General features: G+C 42.7%; 1 protein-coding gene across 6 annotated transcripts in view; it reads left to right on the forward strand.

Moving 5' to 3' along the window:
* TMEM178B (transmembrane protein 178B) overlaps nucleotides 1-16423 on the forward strand; it is a 231906-nt gene that overhangs the window by 62532 nt on the left and 152951 nt on the right. For all 6 annotated transcript variants that reach the window (XR_010389766.1, XR_010389767.1, XM_064514264.1 and 3 more), the window contains one exon: nucleotides 304-417. Coding sequence is in view for 4 of the 6 variants with exons in the window: in XM_064514264.1 (XP_064370334.1) it covers nucleotides 304-417 (114 nt within the window). In the remaining 2 variants the exon portion in view is untranslated. The remainder of the gene's footprint in view (nucleotides 1-303; nucleotides 418-16423) is intronic.

A 16423-nucleotide genomic window follows, 5' to 3' on the forward strand; every position in this document is an offset into this window, starting at 1 on the left:
GGGAAGAAATGAAAGAAAGGGTGACTTACCACGTGTATCTCATGATAGCAGACACTTGGGCAGATACCATGGAGCCTTTAATGTATCATAAGCTTGTATGAATTTACTGTACATGTAGTTTGTCTGTGGGGTGGGTATCTGTTGCGGGCCACAGACAGCAGTGGCTGTCACAGTGGGTTGACAGTAGGGATTGTTTTGCTCTCAGCCTTTGCTTTTGGTTGTTAAGTCCATCTGTTCTACAGCTGGGAAATCATTGCCTTCATTTAACAGCACTTTCTCTTCTCTGCTTTTTGCCTTTCCCAGGAGCAATTGAGCGGTGCACGTACATCAAGTATCACTACTCCTCAGCGACTATTCCCAAGAACCTCACCTACAACATCACCAAGACAATCCGCCAGGATGAGTGGCATGCCTTGCGTAAGTGTTCCTGGCTTTCTTCTGCTTTCTCCTCATGTGCGGACTGAGGGAGGTACCCACTAACAGATGAGAACAGAGGCTTTGTTAGGTAGCCCGCTTAGAGCCTTCTTCTCATACCGTTAGTCTCTGTAGCAGATGGACTGATTTGCTCTTAGGACCTACATTTCGGTGCGTTTCCACTGTTGACTAGAAAGTCTGAGGCAAGAAAAAGTGGTGGGGAAGAAGCATTCATATGCAAAGATTGGTATTGAGTTAAATACAAAAATGAATAACAAAATGACCTATTTTTTAATTCAATAGAATTGTCGGTATTTGAGTGCAGTCTCAAGCAGCTCACGCTGCTGCTGAGATTCCTGCTTCCAGCAGAATTCATTGGTGGCTTTTATTGTAAAATATGTTGTCCTGCTGCCTGCAGCTCCTGAGTGAGAGTGGCATCACTCTCCTTTGAAGATCGAGAAAGAGATGCTGCCCCCTTTAAAGCACAGGGAAGTAGCTTAGCCCTTAGTGATAACTCTAGCCGGTGGTCACCAGCTAGTAACATTTGCTGAAACAACAAGATCTGACAGGGATGAAACTGCCTTGATGTGTGGCTGGCCTTTGAGCTTTTTTCCTTCTTGTGATCTTGGAGCTGGAAAAAGATTTTCACTAGCAAAATGGAAGAGGTAGGATTTCATAAGGAAAGATGCCACTGCAAGTTCTGTCTGTTGCTACACAGTCATGGGAGCTGTCAGATGCTCTGAAGTCTTCTGTGTCCATGTAAACAATTAAGAGCTCTTTGAAGTTGATAGGAGTTGAGAGATGCTGATTCTGATGCAAAATCTTGAAAGGCACTAGCAAGAAACTACTGCCCAAACTGTTCATGAGAAACAAGCAAGATCTCTGTTTTCAGGGCTTTTGGTCCACATTCCACTCCTGTTTTATGTGACTGCTGCTTTGAAGGGTCCTTTTAAGCTCGGGAGGAGAAGGTGTAATGATATAGTTGACATCCTGAATTGCTAATGTCAGATCTGGTTTGAGACTTGGTCATTGGTGATTGTAGGCCTGCCTGGTCAAACCTGGTAAAGTATTAAGGAAGTTCTAGAGGATATTACTAAATCAAGAGAACCTCTTGATAATATTTCTGAAATGTGTTTAAGGGTGTGTAGATAAATACATGCTTTAATTTTGACCTGACAAATAAATAGAATACTAAGCTTGCAGAAAGCTCATCTTCTGTTAGGGTTCATAAGACAGTAGAAAGTCTTTAGTTTATGCTATTGGCTGTGTATGTGTGCTTTGGATCTTGTCTTCCCCACTGCTATGAGCAATGACAACTTTCCTCTACCCACTCTCTGGAAATCTCATAAATTAACATAGGAATTATTGTCTCGAATTCATCTTTATCTCAGCAATGATTCAGGTAAAGAGTTATTCTGAGGCAGAGTTTATATTTTCTTACAATTTAATGTGGCCAGACATATTGGCAATTACATTTAGTCCCTTGGTGTGTGCATCCCTCTCTACAGCACGAAGTTTATGGAGAGTGGTGTGTCAGCAGCTGACGTGAGCCTTCAGCAGTGCATTCGGCAGTCTCCGAAGTGGCAGTCTAGACACACTGAGCTCACATTTACATATCTGATTTGGTCTGAAATGCTTTCAGGGTGAGGCTATTTATTTTCTCCCTGGGAAAGGTACACTGGGCATGTGGGTGTGCATGCATATTTCTGACTCATGAGATAGCAAGAAAATCTGGGTCAGAGAAGTGTAGGTAGATGCAGATAGAACTGAAGTGCGAATCTGGCTATCCTTATAAAGACAGGAAAGGAGACAAATACTTTGAAGCTCTCTCTTTTTTTTTATTGTTTTCCTCCTAGAGCAGGTAGGTGATACATATGGGGTTGGCCACTGGACAGTCTGGAGGCTGCTGCATTTGAGGACAAACTGAACCTGTATGGCTATTTCTGGTATGGAGTTAAAGGTACTCATGACTTGCTGTTTTCCTGTAAAACCTCTCAGCTCTAAAAGACAAGGGTAATAGTTATCTTTTCAAATAGTGCTTTGGTTGAAGAGGATGTTCCCGCTTTAGAAAGCCTTTGGAATGGAGTAGCCACAGGGTGGGGTACCATTGTAAGTCCCTTCAGTCTCTAACTTTAGTCCCTACCTTAACAGTACCCCCAGACTAGTTTCATCTACTGCTAGTGCTGAAGCAGAATAGTGTTTCCAAGTCAACAAGGCCATTATTTTCCTCTAAACAATTTCGTGTTCAGGATTTTCCTTTTACTAAGTGTTATGCCAGACAAGAAAGGAGCTGGGCTCAGGCCTCCTGTCTTGCCATGGGTAACTTCCCAGATCTGTAGTGCGAGAAGGAAAACCCCTGTGTCGTAATGAAAAACTGACAAAATGGCATCCTGGCAAATTTCAGAGGGACAGGCAAGGTCCAGCTGGAGCGGCTGGTCATGCTACTGAAGAAAACTCCTCTTCCAGGCTTGAGGCTAACCATGCTCTGAAATACTTTTTATGCTTCAGCTGAAGCTACTGCTGCCCTTTGACATCCCTTTATTTTAGTGGCAGTTATTTTGCTTCCCTAGTGCAGGGAAGCACTAGTGTGGGACAGGGAAGGCGTGCTGCCGCCTCGCTGGTGATCTGGGGGCAGTAGAGGAAGAACTCCTCCAGCAGTGTGCAGCGCACAGCTTTTTTCAGACTGACAGGCAGGACTGATGCTCCAGCACTTTCTTCTGAACTGCAGGAGTGGGTAAGGGGCAATTAATTTGAGGCTGAGGGACCCTCTGGCACCAGTCAGCTCACAAAGGAGATACTCCTCTAGCTGTGCTGTCAGCTGTGCTTGAACAACCCAGGGGAGCGGTTGGACCCAGAGAAATGGTTAGAGCAGACTTGATCATTTTTGATTTTTATCTTTTTTCATTCTGTTTGACATTTTCAAGATGTACCCTTTGCTCCAAATTGATTGCCTATGGCAGCGAGAGTCAGAGAAATAGGACTTCACTTGCCTGCAATCACTTCCTCTCAACTATCTCTGGTTGAATAGGGGTGGAGGGAAGGATGATTGTAGTATTGCCAGCTCTGTCCTGTCAGGAGATAAATGTTCATCTAATTAGACAAAACGAGTGTCTATATGAGCTGGGAGGAGAAGGGAAAGAATGCTTTGTCCAACAACTTCTAGCATGAGTAACTGTCTCTTCATGGAAGATGCCAGTATAATGATATGAGTGACTCACTATGAGTCTATTTACCCTGTCACATTTTGGCCCCAGCCTTGTGTGCAGTAACCAGGTCCAGAGTTCTGGCTTCTGAAAAACTTTGGCAACATAAATAATCTTTTTTTAGAAAGCGGTATAGATTTTTTTAAATAAAACTTCTAAGCAGCTTTATTTGCATGTGCAGTTCCACATGTTTTGTGCTGTTCCCATAGGTTCACTGTCAGTGTGCTACAGGCTTTTGCTCACAGAACATGAGGAAAATGATCAGGAGTTTTAGGTGTGGAATATGGGACAGGCATTGGGAGGGGTGAGAGGCATTTTCAGATGCTGGAGTAAGCACTTCAGTTAGATGCTTCTGCTATAAGAAAATTGGCCATAAAAAGGAAACTGTTAAATTTCTCTTAACTCCATCTTCAGGAAACCATTGTCTGGTATATAGTGGTAAAGTATGTGAAAGGCTGTGGTTGCTTTGAAAGTCATGGTCCCACCAAAACAATGAGAGAGGGTACTCTATTCAGTCTGGCCTCTTCCAGGTACCAGCAGTGCTGTTCTCCAGGGCCACTTTGAGGAGTTGAACACTCAAAGCCTCCAGAGTATCTAGTCTGCTGGTTTGTTCCTTGCAGCAAAACCTGACACCTGTTGGGTTTATGCTGTTTTGAACAGTTAGAAATGTAGGAGGACTGTTCCATTCTTTTTTACAAATAGGCTATTGCACACCCTAGGCTCTGTCTGCTGCAACTTCTGAGAATTAGACATTTTGTGAAAAAGGATACCAGCAATATGGAGTAGAGATGCACAGGGGAATTTATAAGCTTGCTTAAGCCAGCTATCTACATTTCATTGTTTTGCTGGGGGAGTTAGGGGTAGCAACTTATCTGGGAAAGTCAAATAGTGCAGAAAAGGGAGGAAGATGAAAAGAAGAGGGATTGTTGTGGTAGTGTTTTTCTTTAAAGCCAACTTAGCCTGTGTTTTTTCTGCTAGCTTCTGCTGTTTAGAACTTATGTTTCCTCATTCATTTTTACTGTTGATCATATTTGTATTTGTTGTGGGACTTCTGTAGATCCATTTCTTGAAAATGATTTCAACAAGAACAATTTTGCAGATACTACAGAATTCTGCTTTAGCCTGTTGCAGGCCCAGAGCTGCCCTGCTCCTCAAGTTGGGCTGATGCCTGTGGGTCCCTCAGTGGTCTTCCTCACTGTAGCTTTAATGAGTGAAAGTGAGAAGGAAGCTTCTCTGGAGTCTTCCCCTGTCCAAGAGGTGAAGAAAGTATTGTGGTGTTAAAGCACTGGAAACGAGCAAGATGCTGATATGTGTTCCTGAAGAGGAAGGCTTTTCTTTGCTTGTGGAGAACAAACGAAACCACTGCCTCTTCCCTTTCTCCTGCTGCACTGGTAGCTGAAAGAGGACCAATGCTGTGTGATGCTCAGAGCCTTTGTATGCCAGAGCTCTTTGACTTGCGCTGTATCACATGGAAGTCTTCAGATCAGAAGAGAGATGAAAAATTCTTCTTCTCCAAAAGCTTTTATTTTGCTGACTCACAAAGCCTATCATGCAAGGTAGATATCTGTCTTTAAGCCTGCTATTTTTCTTTTCTCCCTGTATATTACAAACCTGAATCTATACTTTGGATTAAACATGGACACAAAAGAGGGAATCCTCTGTTTGCATCTATCTCTTCCAGCTCGCCATTGCCATCTAGGCCTCTGTCCTCCTTGGTGATGGGTGAGAAGCTGCTTTGTTTCCAGGAACACAGTGTGTTGCATCTGGGCACAAAGTGACTGGAATTGCTACGGAAACTGATCTCTTCTTGTTCAGCTTAGATGGAAATTATGTCAGCAGCCTCCTTTAAAGAGAACTGATTTGCAAATAGGTAGCTGATGCTTCCTGATAAATGTTTAGAATTTTCTGGGTTTTGGAAACACTTTTTTTCCGGCACTGTATTATCTTTTTTGCCTGTCTCCTGCCCCCTGCTTGTCCTGTGGGATCACCAATTGTTGGCACTGAACTTAGAGCATTGACATGGAGGGCTGTATTGTCAAGAGCAGAAGAACCGTGATGCTTTGGTGTGTTGATTGGAATGATAACATCGTCTTGCCTATTGAAAATTACAATAATACTGTTTGTGGTGTTCTGAAAGCCATTTGCATGAAAAATGAATTGCAATGTCAAGTAATAGCCAGGAGTACTCTGAGAGGAAATGGAGGACTTGTACAAGATGTGGAGCATGGTAATGTTTTAATTTATATAGCATCTTTTATGCTGAAATCTCGATGGATTTTATCAGCCTTAATGGTCCAAACTTTACAGTGCTCTAGGAGATTGAGGCATTTATTATTACTCGGCTGCTTCTTCATTTAGGCCTACAAAGCACTCAACTACCTGCTTATAACCACTAAAGCTACTGGGGGAATTGGTAGAATCTTTCTGGAGTTCAGCTGTGGTGCTGATAGAAATGTTAGCAACCATTACTTTGGAAGAGGCAGAGTAATAATGTCTTCCCATTTTTTACAGGCCTCCCAACCCATCTCAGTCCATGGAACAAGATGCTGAGATTTGCACACAAGCTCAGATCATAGCTTGACAATGCATTAGTAACACCAGTAGGCTCATGGGCTTGACCCTGTTTGCTTTTATAAGTAACAATAAATATTTAATTGTTGTATCTGTATTAAGTGCTGACCCAAGAGAATTTTTGGCTTTTTTTTTTCTGGGTATTGTTGAAAGCAGTGTTTGAAATAGTCAGCATCCCACTTTCCTTATTCCTTCCTTCCACTGTCTCTCCCAATATTCCCTTGGGTCATCTTCCATTGCTGTCTTCCTCTAGAAGAAAAGCTGTTTCATTTTTAATTGGCTACCTTGACCCCCAGATGGAGGTACACCCTGAAGTGTGACACTGCCCTGCTGATCAGTGCCATTTGGCTGACAATATGATGTCATCCCTTAATGCATTGGTTATTAAAGCAGACAGAGCAGGCATCCTGGAGGTTAGTCAGGCGGCAGGTGCTCTCATGCCTGGAGGTCTAGTGTTAGATCTCTGTAATAGTCATTGTTCCTATAACTAATGACCAGGTGGTAGTGACAGATCTTCTCATTTCCCCATCTCTCTGCATCTCTGCTGTAGGATTTTCTTCATATCCTGCTTATTTCAAGCTAAGATGTAAATACAATTTTTGGCATCAAAATCTAAGACATATTTTGAAATCGGTGAGGGATTTTATTGCCTTCTGCTAGGCTTCATCTTAGGAACTGCTAATATGGCAGTGACCTTAGTACCTGCACTAGTGAACAGCTTTCCCAGCTGCATGCTACCTTTTCTTAGAGGAGCGGGGGAGGAGTGAGAGGAGGTCAGTAATCTCCTAGTCCTAAATTGTGACAGGGATGTTTGAGCTGAAAATGCAGCCAGGATTTGGGAAGGGGGGAGACAAGAATAGGGAAGGTGGTGAAACTGGATCTGGTCTGGTGAGTTGGCGAGCTGGACACAGACTATGATAAGACACCTGAGGAGTAAGGACTGAGGTGGTGGGACAGGAACAGGTTAGATGGGAAGGAGCACACATGGCCAAGCTCTCTGCTGTAGAGTGGTGGTTAGTAAGGAAGAATTCCCCTCCAAAGCCCTGCTTGAAGCATGTAAGTCAGAAGTCTTACTGTACATCCACTGCCAATGTATATCTGAAATGCATGGACAGAACTGGAGGTCTTATCCTGCTCCTTCAGCCAGCAGGCCTGGTCCAGATGGATGACAGCAACCTTGTTACTGCTGTTGGTTCCTCCGCCAGCTCACATGATAGAGCTCAGAGCTGAGTTAGTCTTATTCTGCTGATGAAGCAAACTAGAATGCCTGCTTTTGTAGTTTGCCTTTTAATTTAAAGCTAGGAACTTATACCTGTGACAAAAAAATGTGCGTTTTTAAGGTTGCAAGCATGATCATGTAAAGTTATGAAATGACATAGTTCAGGTTGCATACTCAACCTTAATTTATCTTTTCTGAACACACTCTATTATAATAAGTTTAATTACTGTAATAATATACTGTGTTTTCTGCAGGACCCCTGCCTCTTTTCATACATTTGGGATATTCTTTTCCCATTTAATGATCTGCTTTTCAATGTTTGATTTCTTTTGCTTATTGTGTGGTTGCTGGCCTTATTGCACAATATGCAACTCCTGATCCAAAGAGAATACTACCTCCCTCATTGGTTTTCTATGACATTTGTCATTGTGTTGAAATGATGCACAGATATTAAATATATTTATCTTCACAATATCCTTCTAAGGTGGGGCATAATTTCCATTTTTAGGCCTGGGAATTGAAATTAAGTGGGATTTTGGGTGTCCAATTTGAGATGACTAGGATTTGGCTTTTACAGTACTTAGCATTAAATAGCCTTTTGCACGTTCAAAGCACGGCTCCCATTGCCTTTCACAGCTGCTGTAAGTTCTCTATTCTCTGTAAATCATACTTCAGATGCTTACCCAACTCAGGCTGGGCTCATAAAAATGAGGAAAACATGGTTAGGGACTGCCTCTCAAGAGATTTCTTAGAATTCGCCTATCATCACCAAGGACTTCCATGGTAAGTGTAGAGGAAGGTGCTTGTGTGAGAGGGAGGAGAAGCTGTTATGTCAGCTTACTGTTAGTTTCAGCTGCTACAGCTTTTAGCTAGAGGGTTACACAGATTCTCACCTTTCACACCAATACTCTCAAAGGAACCCATATTCTCACATTTTCTAATCTCGGCATGCATGACTCTACAGCCTTTATAATGTTTTGATATTTTTTGTTTGCTTGTTTTTGTTATATTTGAATGCGGGATTGGATTCACCTTGGCTTGTCCAGTGTTTTACTTTTTCTCCCATTGTTGTATTGGAAAAAAGAAGGCATGCTTTTATGTTCATCGTTGAAAAGGGGCTTAGGGCATTTAGGGAGCTGTCTGAGTGCAAGAGAGTTGAGAACAAACTCCCCTCAACTCCCTCAGCTTTACATGTGACTTTTTTATAAGTGTTAGACTTCTTTCCTGTTGCAGTGTGGAGATGTCGACAGGTAAAACATACCGTCAATAATCACTTCCAGTCATTCAACCAGTCAAAATATAGCTTTATTAATATGCATGCAGAGCACTCTCCCTTTCCCTTCTCTCCCTCTTGAGAGAGAGGGGGGAGAGATGGGCATTTTTGCATGTCCCTTGGCTAATCAAGAATGATGCCTTGCACATTCTTAGGGCAAGAGCACAGGAAAGAACAAACAGGATGATCTAATGGGTCTTTTCCATCTCTGACTTCTATAATTTTTGATTTATATGCCAATTTAATGCCTGGTTTATGATGATTTATAACCGTGTTTGTTTATATCCCAGTCTGATGCCCCACCCCACACTGTTAGCAAGATGAAAGCCATCCAGTTAAATATTTCAAGGTGATTATATGCCACATACCACACACAGGGTTACTAATGAGGAGTAAGTACTTTCTTGCTTCAGTGCAAGAAAGACTTAAGTGGAACATTTTGGAAATGAGATTATTCTGATTTGTTCAAAGCTATGCACCATCCGCAAGGGAACATCACAGCAGCCAGCATGAGGTAGATGCCAACAAACTTTGAATCAAACAGCCTGGCTTTGACCCTGACAAAAGCTTCAGGCTGAAACATGTAGGTGATTTTTATATGTTGATAGCTACTGGGCAGCGGTTGCCATTTTAATTAATGTTTTGTAGTGATGCTTGTTGTACACTGAATTACAGAATAAACACAAGCCTCGTGCATTATAACATCTTCCTACTTGTTACTTTGAAAAGGTCTAAAATGTGTGAATATTAATATGTAAAAAGTGTAATGCAGCTTTACATGCTTGGGTGGTTCTTATATTGAGCCCTGGTAATTTTCCCCATGTAACCCCTCTTACCTGGGAGCCATGTTGTCAGAGCTGAATGTAGTTATGGCCCAGGAAGACTGGATGAAACTGTGAAGGAATTGTCTTAGGGCCCATCCCAAGACTCCTTAATTGGCCAGGTGAATCACAGTTTAGCTGTTCAAATTATTCCCTGCCCACCTCCAGGAACTGATTGTGCTGTTGGCAAGGGAGCAGGAAATCAGGAATATAAATCAACTGTAGGTATCTCCTGTGGGACTCCAGAGTTCAGTCTCAAGTCTCATCTGGCTGCTCTGGATGTAGGTTATTCTTAATGGAGCTTGAGCCTCTGTGTCCCTCTTCATCACTAGAATTATGACAGCTAATTTGAGGCTCTCTATCATCGGTGTGTGGAATTGATGGATATCTTTGTCATAAATACCTAATCTTTATCATCTCTGCTTCCATCTGCTTTGTCTCTGCCTAGGTTGCCCTTTGTGTCCCTGTTTATCCTCTTAGTTTCCCGAACTTGATTGTCACCTAGATATTCTGAGAGAAGGAAATCAATGGAAGAATATCACTTACTGACATAAGAGGGACTTCTCTGCTATACATAACTAAGGCTGTAAATAATTCAAGAGGGTCCCCATCTTCTCTTTCCTCCCATAAGGTTAAGTTTATTAAAATTTTATGGGAGGGGACAGGGAGATGACTGAACTACCTTTTTTTCTGATACAATCTTTAGCAATGCATTAGCTCTCTACTAGCTCTTCTTCACTCATTGTCATAAACACATACTAAATCAATCTTCCATGTGGAATCCATTCTGTATTAAGTTACATCATGCTCAAATATGCAATTATAATACCATTCCTTAACTCTCATGCCCAATTGTGTTGCCATGGGGAAAAAAAAGTACTAACTGCCAATGCAATGTTTAATCTTTCTTGCAATATTGGGAGAAAGTCAGTAGTGGCATGAATCCATATACACAAAGATACTAATCAGAAGGGAGTAATAGGTTGGGGACTAAGAGTTTGGCTCTGCTTTATATTTATACCAGAATAATAATTCTACTGAAACAAGAACAGACACTTTGAGATAAAAATAATATGAAAGCAGCATCTGGGTACAAAATACGCCATGGAATTTTCAGAAAAATGAGTGCTCTTTAAGATTTTAGACATTTTGATATTTGGGCAGTAAATCAGTAAAAATGAACAGATTCTAGAACTGCATGTGTTTCTGGTGTTAATGCTGCTTTTGATAATTGGTGTAGAGCATGTTCCATCCCAGCATCTTAAAACACTTTGGCAATGTGTTTCACTCAGTACCCTTCTGACATAAAGAGGGTGCAGAAAGAGGAATACAGCTCAAGTATACCCATTTTATATGTGGAAAAAGAGATACAGAGAAGTTAATTGACCTGCCAGATGTCATGCAGAGAGCGAGTTGGAGTGCCAGCAACAGAACTCAGGTCTTTGGACTCCCACCGCTGTAAGTGCTAGACAATGCTGCCTCCCGTAGTGCCTGAGATTATGCAGCATACCTCCTAGAAAAGACTATTGCAAAATCCTATATCAAAGATGGTTTTTTTTCCCAAACATATTAAGAAGAAAAAGTGCAAGTAAAGGGTTACTGGCCAAAACCCAGAATCCATTACCTACATTAGTGGTGATTTTCTCTTAGAAATAATGGCCAAAAAACTTCAAAGTCTTGTAGAGAATTAAGGTATACAAAGTGGGGGTTCCTCCGCACCTTCTGAAAACAAGATCTTAAAAGATGTCTGAGGGTGAGCATCTAGAATATATCATTTCAAGAATTATCTCCCTTAGAATATGTATAGATGCTGATGGATTTTCTGCCACATATGAATTAGACTCTAAACCAGTGTCCTCACTGATTGTCATGACAACTGATTCTCAGAGTGAGAATAACATACTTGTACTCAGTTACCTGCAAGTAATCTGCACTGTCATTTTATTTGAAAAGTAATCAGATGAGTACATTTTGAGAAGTAATACTTATCAGGCCTATTATATAGTCATAAAATTGGGAAAAGAAAAGCACACAATGGAAATCTGTAGGCAAATAATTTCAAAATGGTCCTCTTGATACAGCCTAGGGAGGATGAAGGCATTAGAGAATCCATCCTGCATGGTAAATCCTCCCTGGCCAGCGGAGTTGCCACAGCCAGCTCTGCATGCACCCCAGAGTGGTAGGGACGAGGAACTGATAAAGTGACAGTCCTAGTCCTGCACCTTCATTACTAGCTGTGAACTGTCCACTACCAGTATATGTTAGAGCTACCCTTGATTCACTCCAACATAAGGCTGGGTTGAACTGGTCTTTGGCCCATTTCAGGGGTATCTGCATCCCCCACTGAGCTCAAAATATTGGGACCTATATGCTGACTATCATTTAGGTCTTTGCGCAAAAGCAGAGTTTTCTTATTCCATAAACAGCCCTTATTTGCTATGCTTAACCTTCCACTGCAGCACAGGTCCTCTGTACTGACTTCATAGTTTGAAGTAGGAAAGTCTGACATCACTTCCAGGGAGGACCAAATGAATTTTCATGAGGAGGGAGATGGTGTGTGTGTGTGTGGGGGGGGGGGGGGGTTTGTTTGTTTGTTTTGTTTTTTAGAAGGAAAAAATTTGTCTGAGCGCCCTGTAACATGGAACAGGGGCTGAGAAATGCAAAAGCTACTTGAAGTGCAGTAGGGTTACTTCTCAGAATGGTCCTCCCAAGATTTTCCAGGAGGCATCAGTGGTTCTGTAGAGAGCTGCATTAACATTTCTGTTAGGTGGAGCAAGGATAGCTCAGGCACTCTGAATGTCTGCATGACACCCGTGCAGATGGATTAGATTACCTCATCTCTCTCTTCTGCTCCTAGTTCATAGGATTTTGTGATTAATAGTTCTGGTCTTGGCTTTCCAAGGGGAGACATTCCCTATGCAATTAAGAGAACAGAACTTCAGAGGTAAATAAATCTGTAGTCAGATGACACAAAGTGTAATAACTCAAAGATCTTGCTTTTTATCACTTTTGGGGGAGACTCAGTATTTCACTGGGCAGAAAAGAGACCATTTGTCATCAGCTTACTAGATTTATGAGGAATTTCTTGTGGTCCTTTTCTCACAGAGCAGGAGGGTTGATCTGTTGCTGTATCAAAACAATGCTAAGATGACATCATTAGCCTCTGTACAGCAGAGGTTTGTAAGTTAGCGTATTAAGAAAAATCACATGTGGGGTAAGAGAAATATTCAGGAGAGTACAGTGGATGTCCTGGTAGGGCCCAAGACCTGCAGTAAGGGTTGGAAGTCCCCAAACCTAGTGGTGCAGCCCCCAGAAAAGAAATGCATCAGTTGAAGGAGATCCACTGGGTGGGGAGGGGAACAAGGGGAGCTAATCTGCAGGTGGCAATTGCCTGTAAGAATTGCAGACTTGACTACAAAGTTGGCAGAAGGAGCTTCGTTCAAAGAGGGCGTAGGTGGGATGCTGATCTGGCCCAAGTTATCTGTAGAGGGCTCTGGCGCAGCAATCTTGCCGTGGTGGGCTGGGGAGGAACTGATTTGGGGCAGAATGCCAGCTGTGTTGTGACAGCTGCGTTCTTCATTTTCTGATGTTGATAGGGAAAGATGTCTTGTGGGTAGTTGTCTGGTGGCGTGGCTGGCAGCTGCAGGAATATCACTGCTCTCCAAGGCTTTTAGTCCTGTACTGTAAGCAAGAGCAGGAAAAATCACACTTTCAGCCATGGGAGTAGGAATCCTGCAGGCTTGGGCAGAGAACAGTGAGTGAGAAGAGGAACTCTGTGTATGACTGTGACCTTTTGGAGGGTGCAATGGGGTGAGAGTTTAATGGTGTCTTTTAAGAATATGAACAAGGAAGCCAGAGTGATGTATGTACATACCTGGGAAAAATCAAAGAGAGAACAGAGAATCATGGAAAAAGCTGCCGGGAAAAAGAAGAATGTGATGCCTGGATGCTTTTTGGTGTAGAGAGAACCCCTCTCCTCTGTTTATTGTGTATCAGAACAGATGCATTAGATTCATGTGCATATCAAACAAATTCCCGACACCGCTGGCACCACTGAGACAATAACCAGAAGCTATTGCCTCTGTCACTTTCCTCTTGCAGCGAAGTTGGATAGAGAATGAGGCTGGCAGAAGTTTGCCAGCACTCACTCATTACTTTTCTTTAATTTACTTTTCAGTCTGTGTGTGTCAAGCTCTTGGCGCAACCTCGATAAGCGACAGAAAAGGTTGAGCAAACAAAGCGAGCCTTTCCACAGATCAATGAAGATCAATCTCTTCATTTTGACAGAACTGCAAAACAAAAACAGCAATTAAAAGTACGTTTGATGCCAATGGTTAGTGGACAGCTCCCAAAACCAGGGCACATGTAGGGGACTTCTTGCTGGAGATTCATTTGTACCAACCTCGTCAGAGGGGCAGTGTTAGCACAGGCACTGGAATCACACAACATGTAGTTGTGCCTCGAGGCACATGCACGAGGATCCTGGCTAAGTTATTTCACTGGGGCTAAGTTTGTTACTTTGTTATTTACTAGTGGTCTGCTGCACTGCCATACAGGTTAGGGTGTATGTCTGCCTTATGTCACAACATCTGGAGCAAAGTTTTAGGAGGGCATGAAGAGGATGCAACAATACTTTTGTGCTGGTCAGCATCTGGCACACTGATTTGTACCAGAGCATGAGGAGACTGCTCATCTGATGTATGGACTTCTGTAGAAGTCTGGAAATGAGGCAATTAGTCCATTTGTGTGCTGTTAAATCGTGCGATCAACTGTGTGGGCCATAGTCAAATGAGTGCACTGTACCCCAACAAACCTTACATTTTGAGGCACAGCTTCAAGGCAGCAAGAACTAGACTGTGTGCATGATTCGCCAGGCTGTTTCCTGACTGTGTGCAAATGCTGTGTGCTGAAAGACTTCCTCGCTTTTGCAGCTAAGTATCAAAACATAGGTCTCAGTAAAGTGATTTTAAATGGTGTGCCAGCACACAGTACTGTCAAGAAAGTAGTTATCCTGGTGGGTTCACTGACTGCTTAGCACACCAAGTTATAAAGACCCACTGTTGTAGGCACTCTTTTATAGAGCTGTTGTATAAACCTCTCTATACATGAATGGCCAGAAAATATAGCAGGTGGCACATGAGAGTAAGCAGTCTTGGTGGAATATTACTGCTAGAAAATATCAATAACTGGTGCTTGACTCTTTTTCCTTTCATGGAGGAGTGAGAATGCTTTTCAGTTGCCCTGAATTCAATGTGGTGTTTTGTTTCTTTAGCTGCAAAGCTGGCATCGTCAATAAGAGTAAATGAGACTCGGCTGGATGTGACCGTTCTGGTGGGCCTCTGGTGTGAATGAGCAGACACTAGGAGCAGAACATCAGCTCCTGCAATAAGATGAGTTTTCTTTCTTTCTTTTTTTTTCTTTCTTTTTTTTTTTTTTAAGTAAAAAGAAATAGTGTATTGCTTGTAAAAGCAAGAGATTTTACAGCACTGGCTAAAACCAGCTGTACTGCAGGCAAGTACTGGGCAGTTTTCCCAGTTACAGCCCCACCAGTGTGCTTAATGACCATGTACAAACTGTTGTTCTAGCAATAGTTGGTACCTTGTTGGTATGGTGCAATCCCTTGTCTTTGGTCAGCTTTGTCACTGAGTCTTATGCCATCCCCTGCAGTACTGCCCTGCTTTTCCTGAAACGTAGTGCAACCCTGGCTGCTAACGTGTGTCTGTGTTTCCAAGGGCTGCCAGGCATGTCAGGACGGTGTTGGTTCGGTGTTATGTGCTAGTGGAGTATATCAGACCCAGCAAACTAGTATCCATTTGTAAGATACAAGTTCAACTGATGGCCCCAGTCTTTAGGTCCTTGATTCTAGTCAACCATTAGTTTAGGGCAAAAAGTGGTTGTGTGATGCATTTATGTGCTTCAAACCCTATAGTTTTGTAGGAGGCACTTTGGTTGCCCACGTTGGAGCGTAGTAACAGGGTCCCACAGGAATGGTTCCAAGAACTGGTTGCACCCACGAATTTTGTGTGCAAGAGCCCTCTGGCAGGACCAGTCCCCCTCTCACTCGGCTGTGAAGTGGGAGGTATGGAGTTGGTGCAGGGTCAGTGACTTCAGCTTTCTGTAGCCCAGACTTGCCTGAGGAGAGGCTGCAGGTACTATGGTGGTGCAGAGGGGCTGGGTGTCTGGCCTCCAGCCTCTAGAAATGAGATGCTGAGGCCTCAGAGCCAGCTGTGTTTAAGTCCCCGCTTGTCTAGTCATGCCCCTCTGCACATCATCTTGGGTGTTTTACCATACAGAAACCTGTACCAGCGAGAGGTTACTGCTGCTGAATGGAGGAGGGGAAGAAAAGGGCTGTAAAAAGAGAGGTCTAAGAGCATATGGAGCAACATCACATGGACACCACAGGAGGTGGCAAATTTTCATTGCTGCACCAAGCATGACAAAATTTCAGCATCTCGGGGCAAACTAACAAGCCTCAAGCCGATGGGTCTGCCTTTGCTGGCATGGCTGTCCTGCTCTGCCTCAGCTGTGCCGAACTGATTGCTTCTCCTCCCTCTTCAGGGAAATGGTGAGGGCTGGGCTGGGGGAAAGGCGCCAGCAAGCAAAGAGAATAGAGAAAATTTGATGTTGAATGTATTCATCACCCTCTATTCTAGGGTCAGTTGCTGTTGTTTTATATATATTTAATGGGATGTTATTTTTAGGTTTCCAAATCCATATATGGAAATTATTTTCAAGTGTTCCAGCTTTCATCCTGTATTAAAAAAAAAAAAAAAAAAAACAACAAAACCTTCTCATCTTGATAGCACATTTATCGCATTATTTTTGTGATTTCTTTTCTCCTTTCTTCCTCTTTCTTCAAAAGTATTATTCTCTTTTGCTCCCCTCTTTTGGATGATGTTACTGGAGAGGCAACAAAAAAGAA

The sequence above is a fragment of the Dromaius novaehollandiae genome, chromosome 1 (assembly GCF_036370855.1).
Source record: "Dromaius novaehollandiae isolate bDroNov1 chromosome 1, bDroNov1.hap1, whole genome shotgun sequence".
In the NCBI taxonomy this organism is placed as follows: domain Eukaryota; kingdom Metazoa; phylum Chordata; class Aves; order Casuariiformes; family Dromaiidae; genus Dromaius; species Dromaius novaehollandiae.